General features: G+C 45.3%; 1 protein-coding gene and 1 long non-coding RNA gene across 6 annotated transcripts in view; one reads left to right on the forward strand and one right to left on the reverse strand.

The window, feature by feature from the left end:
- Nucleotides 1-13,796, forward strand: part of LOC137211742 (uncharacterized) — a 38,155-nt gene extending 24,359 nt beyond the window's left edge. The window contains exons 3-4 of the long non-coding RNA XR_010937194.1: nucleotides 11,223-11,324; nucleotides 13,235-13,796. This is a non-coding gene — a long non-coding RNA (uncharacterized lncRNA). The remainder of the gene's footprint in view (nucleotides 1-11,222; nucleotides 11,325-13,234) is intronic.
- Nucleotides 1,485-16,152, reverse strand: part of CALCOCO2 (calcium binding and coiled-coil domain 2) — a 32,685-nt gene continuing 18,017 nt past the window's right edge. For 3 of the 5 annotated variants that reach the window (XM_067714319.1, XM_067714320.1, XM_067714323.1), the window contains 3 exons: nucleotides 14,658-14,793; nucleotides 13,391-13,419; nucleotides 11,852-12,880 (listed from right to left, as the gene is read on the reverse strand). In XM_067714319.1, the coding sequence (XP_067570420.1) occupies nucleotides 12,707-12,880; nucleotides 13,391-13,419; nucleotides 14,658-14,793 (339 nt within the window). In that variant the 3' untranslated portion in view covers nucleotides 11,852-12,706. Of the gene's footprint in view, nucleotides 1,725-11,851; nucleotides 12,881-13,390; nucleotides 13,420-14,657; nucleotides 14,794-16,152 lie in introns of those variants that run through there. The other 2 variants (XM_067714321.1, XM_067714322.1) reach the window with 2 other exon arrangements.

A 16,152-nucleotide genomic window follows, 5' to 3' on the forward strand; every position in this document is an offset into this window, starting at 1 on the left:
TGAAAATTCGTATTTAAATAAATGGCTATAAGACAAAAACGCCAACCAGTTAACTGCAGTTCCACTTGTACCTAGTTTATGTATAAATGACATTTCATGTGGCATGTGAGTGCATCTTAGTTTTTGTCATTATGTGGGCAGTCCTAAAGCATCGCGTGCCCTTGGTGCCCTTGAAAAGGCCCTGGGAGGGAGTAAGTGGAATGGAGTGTTACTTGGAAGCCCAGACTCCCCACCAGAGGGCTCAGGGTCCTTCTCTTTAGCTCAGCTACCCAATGAGTCTGAGGCTGAAGGCCCGCACACCCACATCTGTCTCCCCCCTTCCTGCTGGGGGCTCTGGAGCCATGCCTACCCAGGCCTGGTCAGTAACAAAGGCTGACCTCAGCCAACATCTTTCTTGGTCTCAAGGTAAGATGGCAGAGGGGTGGTTTAAGCTTCTCCACTGGGAAGATATTGAATAGGAAGAGGTTCTGTCCCCTGGGACTTCTGGCTCAGCAGGTAGAATGGGCAGGAGACAAGAACGGGACCAAGTGACTCTGAATTCAAGTCAGAACAAGTCAGGGGCTCTAAAGCACTAGGTAGGGACCCAGGAAGGCTTCTGGGAAGAGGCAGTATTTTGAGTTGGCTTTGACAGGTGAGTGTCACACAGGCAGTAGTTGGAACATCCTAAAAGAGCAGGAGAGAGTGGAGGGGAAACTAGATGGCATGTCCTTCAGGCTTCACAGAATTCATAGGGCAGTGGTGTCTCCAAGTCATACATGAAGGGGTGAAGTTCAGAGAGTTAATAATAATAGTAACCAAGGCCAATCATTGAGTGCTTACTTCCATCCAGACCCTGTGCTAAGCCCCTTACATATATTGTCTCATTTAATCCTCTCAACAATCCTAATGAGAGGTAGATGTTATTAGGTTCATTTTACAAATAGGGAAACTGAGGTTCAGAGAGGTTAAATAAGTTGTTGAAAGTTAGGATTCAAGGGCAAGGTTATCTGACTTCAAACCAAGTGCTCTTAATCACTACATCATGCCCTTTTTCAAAGTGGCCTGCCCAATTTTACAGGGCTATGAATTACATGGAAGGGTGGAACATTTATTGTTCCCAATCAATGTGTCAGACCCTGTTCTAAATGCTTTGAACATTTTAACTCATTTGCCACTCATAAATGGGGAAGCCAAGACCAAGAGAGGCTAAGTAACTTGCTAAAGGTTGCTGCCAGGCTGTCTGGTTCCAGAGTCTGGGCTCTTTACCACAAGCCTGCCTACTCTATGGGGTCATAAGGTATGGAGCTGGGGCAGTGACAAGCCCAGTGGGGTAGAGAATAAGAGGGAGGGATGTAGTGGTCTATGTGATGTGTGAGGGAGAACCCAGCCACAGGAGCTGATCACAGTGTTTTACTCTGCTGTTTCCTCAGTTGGAATTCAATGCTGAGTTCCTACCAAAACTACTGAGAGCATAATGCCTCCCCAGGTATCTTTTCCTTATGGCATTTTGTTGAAGTAATTTTATTTATTTTGTTTTATTATTATTAATTTTTTGCGGTACGCGGGCCTCTCACTGCTGTGGCCTCTCCCGTTGCGGAGCACAGGCTCCGGACGCGCAGTCTCAGCGGTCATGGCTCACGGGCCCAGCCGCTCTGCGGCATGTGGGATCCTCCCGGACCGGGGCACGAACCCGTGTCCCCTGCATCGGCAGGCTGACTCTCAACCACTGCACCACCAGGGAAGCCCTGTTGAAGTAATTTTTAATTAGCAAATACAGCTGCTCTGCAAAGAGGGGTTTATTTTCCGCTTGTGACCAGAGCTCCTGGTCTGTTGGAGCTTTCCTGAATGGCTCACAGTCCTCCAGTTAGGCTGAGGAACCACTTTGTTACGAAGGATATTAACAAGATGGGGCCATACAAGGGAAAGGCTGGTGTGGATGTGGTCAGAGATTGAATTAGGAGATGGAATGGAAAGCTTCCATGGCCCTGGTCCCTAATATGACTCTATTCAGGGTCTTTGGGACCAGTTCTAGTCCCAAAGGTGAGACTAGATCGTTTCCCCTTCTTGCCTGCCTCAAGGGGAAATATTGTGGACAGGTATATATGCAGGTGGAACGATCCCATTTGGGGAAAGGAAAATTGTAGGGAGATACAGAGCATTAATAATTAATTAAGCACATGGGCCCTGAAGTTGGGACTGTCTGAATTCAAATCCCTACTCTGTTATTGTATGATGTTGGGTAATTTACTCAACCTAAGTCTTGGTGCCCCATCTGTAAAATGGGTATATTAATGATACCTTTGATCATTAACTGTTTATACAGTAATGATTAATGGCTTTTTGTGGGAATTAAAATGACCAAGTACAAAGTGCTTAATACAATGCTTGTCATACAAACATTCAATGCCTATTATTTTATTCAAATTAAATGGGGGACAACAACAAAAACAATTCTATTGTTCAGAATATGTTAACAGGTACTGAAGTTGGCTGTAGAAAGAATTTCCTAACAACAAAGGGTGTGAAGCCTAAGAAAATTGTGAAAGCCCCTCCTCAGTTTCTTTCCAAGAGTGGATCTCAACTCAGGGGTGGTCATTTCTGGAGGCAGGGCCTGGGGATGCCCTGGTGATGGGCAGGTCTGTGTGGCTTCCTGAATCCATGACAACTGATAAACAGACACTCTGTATGGCATTGCCTGGGGTTTACAACCAGGAGAAGGAGCGCCTGCATTGCCAAGATGCCCTTTATAGCTGTTTCCTGAACCTGAGTAAATTTCTGTTTAAAAAGTACCTCCTGGGCCCCTACTTAAGTCTCCTTACTGCTTAACATTAGCAGTTGCTTCCCTTTGGCTGAGTGAGAGCTGAGCTGCAAAAACTCCGGGAAGGAAGAAAGGAAGGAAGGGATAGTGGGTTGGGTGGGGTGGCAGGGATGGGTCCTCCATAATGGGGGATGGGCCTGAATCCGAGCCTGGATGTCCCTAGGGCCTCTTTAAGAGAATTTGTCCTGACTTGAAGGTAGCTGGAAAGCCCGACTACTGGCAAAGGAAGAGTTACTAAGCATCAGCTGAAGGGATGGCGAGTGGTGAGTGGGGCCCTGGCCAAGCAGTTTTTATCTTCGGGAAAGTTTCAGAGTCATTGTCACTTGCAGGGGATTTCCTGGACTATGAACTTTATTGCAGAGGGCAGAATGGGTGGACGAGAGGAAGTTGGCCTCAGGCGCCACACCCACCCCACCCATTGCCCCACAGCAGGATTCTGTGTTACAAACCTAAACCCCGATCCAGCTTGGCCTCCTGCAGCAGTGCCACCCTCGTCCAGTCCTCATCCTCACTAAGCCCTGGCTCCCTCCTCTATAAAAGGGGATGACAAGAGCGCTTAACTGGTAGCAAACACTCAATGTATCTTGGATTTAAATAATATGTGATGACTCCTGAGGTCAAAGATTTGCACTGAGGGGAAGGAACAGAGAAGAGAGTCTGTCCCTTTTCTTGGGAGCTGATTAGAGGAACAAGCCAGGCATAAATCAAAAGAAATGCAATTGGAAAATGCCTTTTCCAGCCAGTGGTGGGGAGCAAAACACAAACATTGGAAAGAATTTCTAGTTACTCTCTGCAGTATATTTTGTCACACCTTTGCGTTGGTTTTCTCAGCCCTGTCTATCTCGAGATGCTGTTCAAATAAAAGTGTGTCCTCTGGGCTCCCACACACTGACAGCAGGAAGCAGCAGTCAGGAAGCACATGGTGGCGAGCCGGACATTTGGTCAGAATGTGTTCTGGGCCGCCTGGCAGATTCTGGGGAATTGACTTGGGGAATCGACCATTTCACTACAAAAGCACAGAGGGGATGGCAGGGACTAGATTGTGCTGGCTGAAGACTAGGCAGGGGTCACCGAATTCAACAGGAGGCAACAAGCGTCTACCAGGCACCTGTGTGTTCAGTAATCAGAGAAGGCTTCCAGGTGGAGGGGGCTTCTTCTTGTAACTGGCGGGAGATTATTGGCTCAGGCAAAGGGTATAGGATTCAAAAAGGAGAGGAGGATCAACACCAAGAAGCAGTAAGGTGGAGAAAACACCTCTGCCTTGGGGGCTTGTAGAGAGACCAGGTGGTATCAGAGGTATCGGGGCAGTGAACAACACCCCAGGGAGCAGATGTTGAGAAAGGATTAGCCTCTGACAACGGATGTGAAATACTGACCCAGAGAAAAGTGCCTGGTGTTTGTCCAGGCCAGACCAGTGCAGCAGCTTCTGCGGGAGGAGGTGCAGGAAGATGGCCCAGGTTGGGAGGCCGAGGCTCCTGCAGCTCGCCCTGGGGGAGCCTCACCAAGGTCCAGAACTCAGTCTCCCTACCTGGAGACAGATCCTCCAGGAGGATTTAGAGAAGGATCCTTATGTTTGAAATCAAGGCAGGTGGCTATGCACACACAGGAGCACACACGTATAAATAAATTTTTTTTTTAAGGTCACCTATGCATAGAAAGAACTGGATGGAAATGTTAATAGTGATTGCTTGATGGAACTATATTTCTTTTATTTCTATTTCATGCATTTCAAATGTTCTTTAATGAGCAAATACTGGTTTTTAAAGAGAGAAAAGAAGCGCATCTGCCTGTCAACGTTTAGTTCCTGAAATCAAAGGTTTCTTTCTAGCCCTGCTGATATAGCTAAAACTGACTAAATTACTTAGGCCTCCATCACCTTATACTTCACTTGCACGTCTTCTTTCCATATGTTTTTCTTTTCCTTTGTTAATGATTCCTTTGCACCTAATTTACCTGCTAGTATTTGACACTATTGAACTCATTTTCTGAAGCTGTTTCACCCCTCGGCTTTCAGGTGGCAGCTTTCTTCTGCTTCTTGGATGGCTACCTAGCCCCGAAAGTTGATGTTATTCAGGGCCTGTCCTCAACTGACCCTCCACGTTAGCACACTCATTCCCATGGCTGCAGCTACACTGCCCTGTGTCAGTAACAACTTGCAGCTCCAACCCATCTTCTTATTTGGCTGCATCAGGTATTAATTGTGGCACACAGGCTTTTCTCCAGTTGTGGCGCACGAGCTTGGTTGTCCCGTGGCATGTGGGATCTTAGTTCCCCCACCAGGGGTCGAACCCACGTCCCCTGCATTGGAAGGCGGATTCTTAACCACTGGACCACCAGGGAAGTCCCCCAGCCCATCTTCTTGCAGAAACATTTCTCCAATCATCTACTGTCTATTCCTGCAAGTTCCTCAGATTCAATATGCTTAAAACTTAAACTCTCTGCCTGAGAGCAACTCTCCCTTCTGTATCATCTATCTTGGTGGTCTGGGTCAGAATCGTAGTTATCATCTATTCTTCCCTACCTCTCTGTAGCAGGTTGAAAAGAGATGTCCATGTCTTATAATTACTACCTTATATGGATAAAGTATACTGCCTTATAAGAAGAAAGATGTGATTAAGGATCCTGAGAGGCGCTTATCTTGGATTATCTAGGTGGGTACTAAATCCAATGAGGATTGCCCTTAAGAGACACTTGGAGGAGGAGACACACTGAGAAGAGGAGGTATTGTGACCACGGAGGCAGAGACTGGCATGACGCTGCAAGCCAAGGGATGCCAACAGCCACTCAAAGGACGGACTGTCCCCTCCAGCCTCGGGAGGGAGTGTGGTCCTGCCAACACCTTGGTTTTGAACTTCTAAGAGCCTCCAGAATCTGCCCCTGTGAAAGAATAACTTTCTGTTGCTTTAAGGCACCCAGTTAGTGTTGTTATGGAAATTAATATAACCTCATTCTTTGGCACCTAATTGATCACAAAAGTCCTGTTGACTTCAACTCCTAAATAGCTCTGGTTTTCCCTCCCTTCTGCATCTCCACTGTCTGGTCCAGGCCCTCCTGAGCTCTCTTGAACCACTGTAGTGGTCTCCTAACTGGTCTCCCTTCCTCCCGGCTTCCCCTGATTATTATCCCTACACCCAATCCATTCTCCACAGTGCTTCCACAACCTAGAACCACAGGGATCATTCTAGAATATGTTTGACTACATCACTCCCCTATTATAAGACCTCAAAAGCTCTCTATTGCCTTTAATAGGACCAAGTCCAGATTATTCCTCAGGACGGTATACAAGGCCTTTCCCAGGCTGGATTTAACCTTTCCAGCCTCCTCCTTTCTCACTCTGCCCCACTGGGAACGCCGTGCTCTCATCACACGGATTGTTGCAATCTCCTTGTCATGACCTGCTTTTTGAAGCTCCTGCTCTTTTTTAGAAAATAAAACTTTACTTTTGTGGTAATTGTAGATTCATGTACAATTTTAAGAAATAATAGAGAGATCACATGCACCTTTTTTTTTGTTTGTTTTTGTTTTGCGGTACACGGGCCTCTCACTGTTGTGGCCTCTCCCGTTGCGGAGCACAGGCTCCGGACGCGCAGGCTCAGCAGCCATGGCTCATGGGCCCAGCCGCTCCGCGGCATGTGGGATCCTCCCGGACCGGGGCACGAACCCATGTCCCCTGCATCGGCAGGCGGACTCTCAACCACTGCGCCACCAGGGAAACCCTCACATGCACCTTTTAATGCAGCTTCCCTCAGTGGCAACATCTTGCAAAACCTTAGTACAATATCACAACCAGGATATCAACGTTGATGCAATTCACCTACCTTATTCAATTTCCCATTTTTCTGGTTCTCATTACATAGTTGGTTCAATGCATTTTTATCACATGTAGGTTTGTGGGTCCACCACCAGAGTCAAGATACAGCACGAGGACCCCTTCCTCACATAGCCCTCACACCCCAACCTCCCTTCTACCTAACCCCCAGCATCAGTAGCCTAGTCTCCATTTCTATAATTTTGAAATTTCAAGAGTGTTAAATGAACAGAATATATAGTATGTAATTTAAAATGCTTTCAAATTTAGCTTAATTCTGTGGAGATGTCAGTCAAGTTATTGCATGTGCCAGGTTTGCTCCTTTTTATTGCTCGGTAGTATTCCATCCTTTGTCTTTTAAAAAAAATTTATTTATTTATTTGGCTGTGCCTGGTTCTTAGCTGTGGCACGCGGGATCTTCGCTGCCGTGTGCGGGACCTTCGTTGTGGCATGCGGGGATTTTAGCTGTGGCATACGGGCTCTTTTAGTTGCAGCATGCAGGTTCTAGTTCCCTGACCAGGGATCGAACCTGGGCCCCCTGCACTGGGAGTGCAGAGTCTTAACCACTGGACCACCACGGAAGTCCCCATCCTGCGCTCTATTATGGCATCCTCCCCAGTTTTCTCCACCTAAAGGCCACTCATCCTTTAATCAGATTTGAATCCCATCCTCCCACCCGCAGCATTTGTTATAAATTATTGCAATTATCTGTTGCACGCTCAGCTCAGACCATCTTCTCTGGTACTCTCCTCTCCCCATGCACCTCCCTTCCCATCCCTGCAGTGACTCAGAGCTGCCAGGTTGGTGCAGGGTGACCGCACATTCTGGCCACAGTTGACTGAACAAGGAGTGAGTGCATTGGTTCACCCTAGCAGGGCCAAACAAGTCCCTCCCTCAGGGAATCTAGAGTTGGACTGAGATTCCCATCCTTTCCTTTCACAACTCTTTTTTTTAAAGCAGAGTAGCCTAAAAACTCAGATAAGCAGCAACCAGTTTCCATCATGCAGTCTGGGAGGCAGAGAATCAGACTGCAGTGAAAGAGGTTTGACTCAGAGGCAGAGAAGCAGGGTAACAAATGGCAAGGGATGATGTCTCTGTGTCACCTGGCACTCTAGCCCTGAGGGCTGGGAATCTTAAGCCTGGGGCTCTGAGACACTCCTATATCCTTAAAACTGACACCCTTCGCCACCCTCCCTCCTGTCCCTTTTGAGCTCAAATGAGCTTGTTAGATGTGGTTCAACTGACTGGAGTGTCTTTCAGGACAGAAACTTGTTTCTTTTTATATGCTAGTACTTTTGCTTCAAAGTTCTTTGCATTCTGGAGCGGCTTCTCTCTCCCCCTTTGTAGAGACCCTCAGGATACCCTCCCCATTTTGGTCTGCCATTTTTGTCCCTCAACCTCTTCCAAAGCACACTCATATAAGACATCATTAACTTGGGCTTTGCTCACATCTTAATTAACACTCAGGTCCCATAGCCCTCATGTCTTCAGTTTGCGAGATGATGTCCCTTATCTTTGCGTCCTTAAATTGGGCAGTTAATCTCATTTCCCCAACAGATTAGGAGACCCCTGAAACCTGAGAATCTCTCCCCCAGCAGTTCGAGGGCTCCCAGAGGGCAGACAGAATGTCTTCATTAATCTTGCAGATCCCTCGAGGGAAGAACTTTTCTATTAAAAAAAAAAAAATCCTGGCCCTGTATTAGCTCTGCACACTGTGGGTGCTCACTAAATGTTGACTGACTGGGTAAACGACAGACTTAGTTCCCCAGAGTGTCATATTCTTTCTTTCCACAGGGAGAAAGTAATAACACTAGGCAGAGCAGGCTGGATCCCTTCATATGATTACCTGGGATTTGTGGGCTGGTGACTCTTTACCCCAACTTTATTGGGTCCATTCATCTCCACAAAATAGATATTCCCAGAGACCACCAATGCTGCTGACCAGATGGTAGGCTACCATTAATTGGCCTGACGCTACTAATCACAACTGAAGCGCTGCCTCCAGCCCAAGAGAGGGGGAGAACCCAACACTGCTGAGGCAGGGGTTGTACTGACAAGTGTGATTTAACCAAGGTCAACAGTGCTGAACCTGCTCTGTATCTGTATTTAACACATCCTAGGGACTTCCCTGGCGGTCTGGTGGTGAAGACTGCACGCTCTCCATGCAGGGGGCACAGGTTTGATCCCTGGTTGGGGAATTAAGATCCCGCATGCCACATGGCATGGCCAAAAAAAAAAAAAAAAAAGACATCCTTTTAACCTTTTAAAAACATACCAACTTGAGATATAACTCACATAGCACACAATTCACCTGTTAAGTGTATAATTCAGTGGTATTTAGTATATTCACACAGTTGTGCAACCATCTCTGTAATAAATTTTAGAACATTTTCTCTACCCCAGAAAGAATCTCCACACCCATTAGCAGTCATTCTCCATTTCCCCCAACACCCAGCCCTAGGAAAATACTAATCTATTTTATTTCCATAGAATATTTTCTTATTTTGGACATTTCATATAAATGGAATCATACAGTATGTGATCTTCTGTGACTAGCTTCTTTCACAGCATGTTTTCAAGGTTCGTCCATGTTGTGACATCTCAGTACTTCGTTCCTTTTTATTGCCAAATAATATCCCGTTGTATGGCTATATCATATTTACCCACTCATCAACTGACGGACATTTGGGTTGTTTCCACTTTTAGCAGGTTATTTCTCCACGTTTCATCTTATTCATCTATAAAAATGGGAGTTAATAGCTGTTTCAGGGACTTCCCTGGTGGCGCAGTGGTTAAGAATCTGCCCGCCAATGCAGGGGACACGGGTTTGATTCCTGGTCTGGGAAGATTCCACATGTTGTGGAGCAACTAAGCCTGTGAGCCACAGCTACTGAGCCCACGTGCCACAACTACTGAAGCCCGCACGCCTAGAGCCCGTGCTCCACAACAAGAGAAGCCACCTCAATGAGAAGCCCGCGCACCGCAACTAGAGTAAGCCCGCCCGCGTAGCAAAGAAGACCCAATGCAGCCAAAAATAATTAATAAATTTTAAAAAAGCTCTCTGTTTCAAAGGGTTACTGAAAGTATACATGGACTATATGAAATGTATTCTAAACTATAAAGCACTACATGCTTATAAAGCCATTATTTTAATATTTATATGAGATCAATTAAGGAGATCTCAGTGTAATTTCCCCGAGCTTGTGGCCTGTTGTTGGTTAACTCAGGAGAATTAGGTGCTATCTCTTCAGGTTTGATCTCTATGTTATGCTGAGTCCATTTTGCTTTTTTCCCTAGGTAATGGACGGCATCTTTTTGCCACAGCCTACCATCTCATTAGCATTTGTTGCTAGGAGACCAGGTTAGAGAGTGCTTAGCTCAGTGCAGTCCACAGCCACTGTAGAAAATCACTCGAATCCCAGGATCATATTTAAACATCAAGGCAGTTCCATTTCATCCCAATTTTTAGCAAGATAAGGCAAAAGGGCTGAAGCTACAGGTGTTCTTAGGGGTCTAAGTTTACCAAATATCTTGCCAACTCTCCCTTCTCTGATTTTAGGTTAGCTTTCCTTCACCACTCACACTCATGTATGCCAGGGTGACTTTTTTCCCCACTGCTTAGTGAGTGTGCTAAGGTAACGCAAAAACATTTTAATATTAGAAAAGAGAAAATGAACTAGGAAGGAAAACTTGTTGCCATAATAAGTACACAGATTCTCAAATCCATTTTGCTCCCACAAGCTGTTATTTCTTGCAGGAATTTTCCAGCTTTAAAAATCTGTGGGTGTAAGAGGTATAGACGGGAAAGGCTGGGGTGATGATTGGATTATGTAAGAATGACTGTTTCCTTTACCACTAGTAGATGCCTGGAGCGTAATTTCCCCTTCAAAGCCTTGGTAAGAGCAGCTGGGGATAATGAACAGTGGTTAAAGATGCTTTGTTTTACATCCAGCAAAAAGGATGATTAACACCTCAACTGCTTTTTTGTACCAAGCCTGTGGAAGGGCTCCTGCTGCTGTTGATAATCACGGTAACCCTCAGGGTAGCAGGGGCAAAGGGGTGGGTGATTCACCAGAAAATGGTATTCGCTGATTTGGGTTATGTGCACCACTGCTCCTCTCCATTCGTGTGCTTAATTAAGAGCTGACTAGTATAAAATAAATGAAACTGCAATTCTTCACTGGAACTATCTGGGGAGCAACAGAAATTTTGCAGGAAGGGTATCTGCCAGAAAAACTGTGTTACTCTCTCCCCGTTATATTTCTATTCATTCATTCATTAATTTTTTTGGCTGCGTTGGGTCTTCGTTGCTGCGCGTGGGCTTTCTCTAGTTGCGGTGAGCGGGGGCTACTCTTCGTTGCGGTGCGCAGGCTTCTCATTGCCGTGGCTTCTCTTGTTGTGGAGCTCTAGGCGCGCAGGCTTCAGTAGTTGCGGCACGTGGGCTCAGTAGTTGTGGCACACGGGCTTAGTTGCTCCGGGGCATGTGGGAACTCCCTGGACAAGGGATCCAACCCTTGTCCCCTGCACTGGCAGGCGGATTCTTAACCACTGCGCCACCAGGGAAGTCCTATATTTCTATTCTAAACTTTGTCTTAATGTCACATCTGATTCTTACAGGGCAAAGGCTTATGAGTCCAAGAGACATCATATCGAAATGGTGATACGGGAGAAGCAGTGGGAGTATAGTCTCATCTTCATTTTATCAAAGGAGAAATAAAGGTGAGGAGCTGTGACTAGGACAATACAGTTAGTCTAAGGCCTAACTTAGTCACGTCAGGGAAAACCACAGAAGGAATGCAGAGCTATAATTGGCTCAACCTGATGCACAGCATCATGTTTCACATCATTCAAAAGTTTCTGTAAAAGTCTCTACAGTGACCAGCTGGCTGACGGCCTGGGAGTCATTTCCATTTGTTCAGTCCCTGGGGTGGAGAAAATGGAATTGCTTCTTATAGTTCAATTAGGCAGATCTGGATGGAGGGAACTGAAGTTAGTTCACAAAAGGTGCCCAAATCCACACCCTTTCAAAAATGCACAGAAAATTAGAACAAGAAAGTCAGGGCTCCAGATTTCTCAAACTAATGCTTCGTCACCTCCCTCTCCACCTCAAGATAATGGCCAGGACACTCTTTTGTTGACTAGTTAAGACAGGTGAAGAGAAATCCTTGGTGGAGTCTATAATTCCGACAATCCTTTTGATTATACTTTCCCCACAAGCTTAAAAAAAAAAAAACATGAACTCAAGGTTTATTTTAAATTACCAAAGTCCCTGAATAGAGGACTAGTTTATTTTTAGTATTAAAGCGATTAACAATAGTTCTTATTCTAACTTATCCATATTCAAACTCACCTGCTCAGAAAGTTGCAAACCCATACAGTTTCTAACAAGTCCCACTAACCATTAAGAAAGGACTTACAACAATAATAGTTATGTGCACAGGAAAAAACCAGAGTAGAAAATGCCAGTCAGAGGTATCCAGAGAGAAAGCCTTTCTGTGAGTGAAATATTTCATGTCCATTGTTCAGGAATGCTTCCGTCGGGAGCTGGGAAATCAAGATGAGAAAACTTTGGTATCCAAATTGGATATCTGGGTTCTCTGCCATGCCTTTTTTGACTATTCTAAATTAGTTGGAGAAGGAGGCCTGAGGAGGAGGTAGAAATTCTCAACCTCTGATCAGTCACCAGCCCCAGGGTTAGGACTGAGGACTGAGTACAAACACACTCAAGGCCTGACATTGAATGGCAGTGGGACAACCTGGAAAACTACTCACTTAGTACTCGAGTCAGGCCTCCTGTGAACAGCCAGGTCAGCTCCAACCCAGGGCCTTTATGCTGGAGACCCTCGCAAGAATGGGCATTTTAGTTGAGAGGCTGACACAGCTGGAGCTTTGTGACTTAAAAGGTACTAAAACCCACAAGGATGGAAGTAACAGCCCTTAACACTATGCTTCAGATAATCGACATGACTCCACCTATAGGGCAGCAGGACTAAGTAAATCCCTAATGATTCAGGTTAGGCAGGATCTTGGGTCATAACTCATAGTAGAAGCTTCTACTCTATAAAATCCATGGACAGTATAGATCCAGGAGGCCGGGACACTTAGAGAGTGTGGCACAACACATGGTCTTCAAAGATCTGCTTCTCTTTTGCTGGGAAGGCCTTGTCACAAATTGGACAATTCAAACTAAGGGGCTGCATGTGCTGCTCCAAGGTGTGATCAAACAAGTCATCAGGAAAGTCTGATTTGCAGGTGGGGCATTTCTTGATGGAGAGCTGGGAGGAAAAGCAAAGAGGTCAGTCCGAATGTAAGCTATATGCGGCAGAGACTGTGTCTGACTTTCTACTATATCCTCAGCACCTAGCATCATGCTTGGCAGATGGTAGGTGATCAAGAAATAGAGGATGAATGAACAAATTCACATTTGGAGCTACTCACTGGGGCATTCTCTAACCCCAGGATTGAAAGGATGTAATACTGCCTGGAAGGGGCACTGGACATACCTTGTTTGGCTACCTGCCTGGTTCATATCTCCTCCCTAGTCCTTCTACCAAACTCAATTCACAGGTGAAAAATCTTCAGCGGAACACTGATGGATGAACTGTGTTTTCTTCTCCCCGCCCTAACAGGCTCTCTCAGCTTTCGGCACTGACCAAATTGACCCTGCTGACTTGGATTATCACAGCGAACCAGTCTCCCTACGGTTCTTCCGTGAACTGGATGGAGCAGGAAGGGAAATCTTCTCAAAGATTTGCTGTGGGCAATCTCAGGAATCAAATACTTACCAGGCTGGGGGCAGGACTTTCTTGGATACCTGAAGGTAATAAAAAAGACTGCACTCAATGAAATGCATCCTTAGAATACATTCTCCAGCTGTGTTCTAGCAGCTGTTTTTTGTAACCCTCATTGTTCCCCTTCTGATTCTTTAGCTCTCATATATACCATCTACTTTGATAGAGGGGATCTAGGTCAAGGATAGTGGGAAAAGAGGAAAAAATAATGAAGTGGCATTTTCAGTAGCCATTATATAATCAGAAAAAAACAATAAACCTATTTTCAGTGTGGAGAAAATGAGATTTTAATGAAAACAGTAACAATTTAACACGGAAATAGTCTGAGAATAGATTTTAAGACCAAATCCACACAGTCATTTTTTAAATGAAATGTTTAAAAATATACTTTTAAGGAAAAATAAACTTGTACCCCTGCCTGTTGCAAAGATCAGATTGTGACTGTTAAGAGAACAGGACTGGGCTTCCCTGGTGGCGCAGTGGTTGAGAGTCCACCTGCCGATGCAGGTGACACAGGTTCGTGCCCCGGTCTGGGAAGATCCCACATGCCACTAAGCGGCTGGGCCCCTGAGCCATGGCCGCTGAGCCTGCGCGTCCGGAGCCTGTGCTCCGCAACGGGAGAGGCCACGACAGTAAGAGGCCCGTGTACCGCAAAAAAAAAAAAAAGAGAAGAGGACTGCTTTAAACTGTCGCAAAAAAGCAAATGAGGTCTCATATCGCTTTGGAGACAAAAAAGGAGGAAAGTTCCCTGTTTGGCAAAGACATCTGACCCCGGGTCCTTCAATGACAAGACTGGTTGTCACCCCACTTCCTGTCCTCCAAACCACTCAGGAGTCTCTGTTGAGCACATCCCTGCTACCCTTGGTCAGGCCACGGGGGTGGCTGCCTAACAGCCCATCCTGGGTGGCACAGTCCGCCTCTCGTGCTTCCACTTCCAAATCTTAATTAGCCTCCTCAGCTTTAGATGTATATATCTTCTACACAGAGACATTTCTCTGACTCATATATTTGGAATATAGCCACGGGACTCAATTTGTGTCTGCTGCCTCTAGGCGAATGATCTATTTGTGTCTTCTAGATTCAGATTTATTTCTCAATTAACACTTCTTGCCTGGCAGTCTTTCTGTTGGGTACTCAGCTTCTGCCCAACAAGTCTTAACAATGAGGCTGGTCTTAATTAGCATTTCAGATAAAAAGAAAATTTATTGGAGGAAAGGGATGCAAGCAGGGGCCTCCACCTCGAATGGCAAAGTTGTCTTACCAGAATATGGGTTTCCATAGACAAGTCCTGGGTTTGGTCTCGCACCTCCTTGATTCGAAGCAGGCGCTTGATACGGCAAAGAGTCATAATTCAGACCCATGTAACTCAGCAGTGTGCTGTTCTCCATCTTCAAAAGCTAAGGATAGAGTATTTAAAGAGACATGTTAAAAGCCAACAACAAATGGCCACAAGGAACTGGCCAGGGATGCCCATTACAGGTAGTTCTCAATTAACAGTGTGGCACTGGAGAAGCCCAAGAAATGATAAACCATAATCCTTCAAAAGGGGAAGCAGCAGCCTCAGTATTCCAAAGATCTGAGTTCTTAATATCTGAATTTAAATATGTATTGAATTTTGTTTAGAATGAATGCAAAAAGGAATTTTAAACCTTTAAATACACACCAACTGAAGGGGGTACAGAAGTTTTATGGATATGTGAGGGTGGTGGGAGCTATATTAAGATTGAAATTGTTACACATTATTGAGAGCAGAATGCTTTTTAGTCTCCTTCCTAGAACAATTTTCTTACATAGTGTGAATATTCATCTGATATAATTTTCCCTCTTCATGTTTTATCCCATTAAATGGATATGCCAACAGAGAGTGAGAGGGAGGAAAAAAGAGAGGGAGGGAATGCGAGAGAGAGAAAGAATGTAAGAGATCAAGCCACAAGGGGGACAGGCAGCGTTTAAAGTTCTTAGAAAAAAGAAAATCAGTAAATTTCCTCTTAACATCTTCAGAGGGTTTTACTACAGTTCCTAACAAAGCTCCAAATATCAGATCTTTCTCTTCTTGCTGCAAGTTGTGTGCATTCTTCCTCCCCATCCGCTGCACACCCTTCCCCCACCCCCAGCCCACACCATCGACTATTTCAAAGTCAAAGTACCGCTAACTAAATCAAGAGGATGAGAATGACAGGACCAGAAACAGACCCCAAAGTCTTTCTGCAAAATTGAAACACATTGGCATAAATGATATAATCAAAGGTAGAAATGATCACTTGAAGGCACAGCCCAGAAGGTTATGGAGAGGGTAGAGATGGAGAATGGCTGGAGGTGCAGATCGGAGGAGCAGCCAGAATGCATGGACACCTGCTCTTTGATGCCAGCAAGCACGTGAGAATGACTTCAAGTTCAACCTTATTTGCTGCCATCATCCTCAATCAATCAATAATAATGTGTTAGCATACAGCAGAAAATAAATACTGGTTGGATGAAAGAATGAACTGATGAATGAATGAATGCATGGTATTTATTTGGGGCCTACCATGGGTCCAGCACTGGTACAGACCACCACTTCTCCTGGTTTGGCAGCAGAGAAAAAGAAAAAAGTTGTGCTGAAGGAAAAGGGTCCCTCAGCTAGCACAAAAATGATGTAGGATATTACTCCCCAAAGACAATACTTAGAATAGCTGTGGAGTTAAAAGCAAAAATAATAAGTTAGATCTTCATCAAGGCTGTTCCTTTCAAGGTCACTACTGCCATGCCAAACAAGC

The sequence above is a fragment of the Pseudorca crassidens genome, chromosome 19 (assembly GCF_039906515.1).
Source record: "Pseudorca crassidens isolate mPseCra1 chromosome 19, mPseCra1.hap1, whole genome shotgun sequence".
Classification (NCBI taxonomy): domain Eukaryota; kingdom Metazoa; phylum Chordata; class Mammalia; order Artiodactyla; family Delphinidae; genus Pseudorca; species Pseudorca crassidens.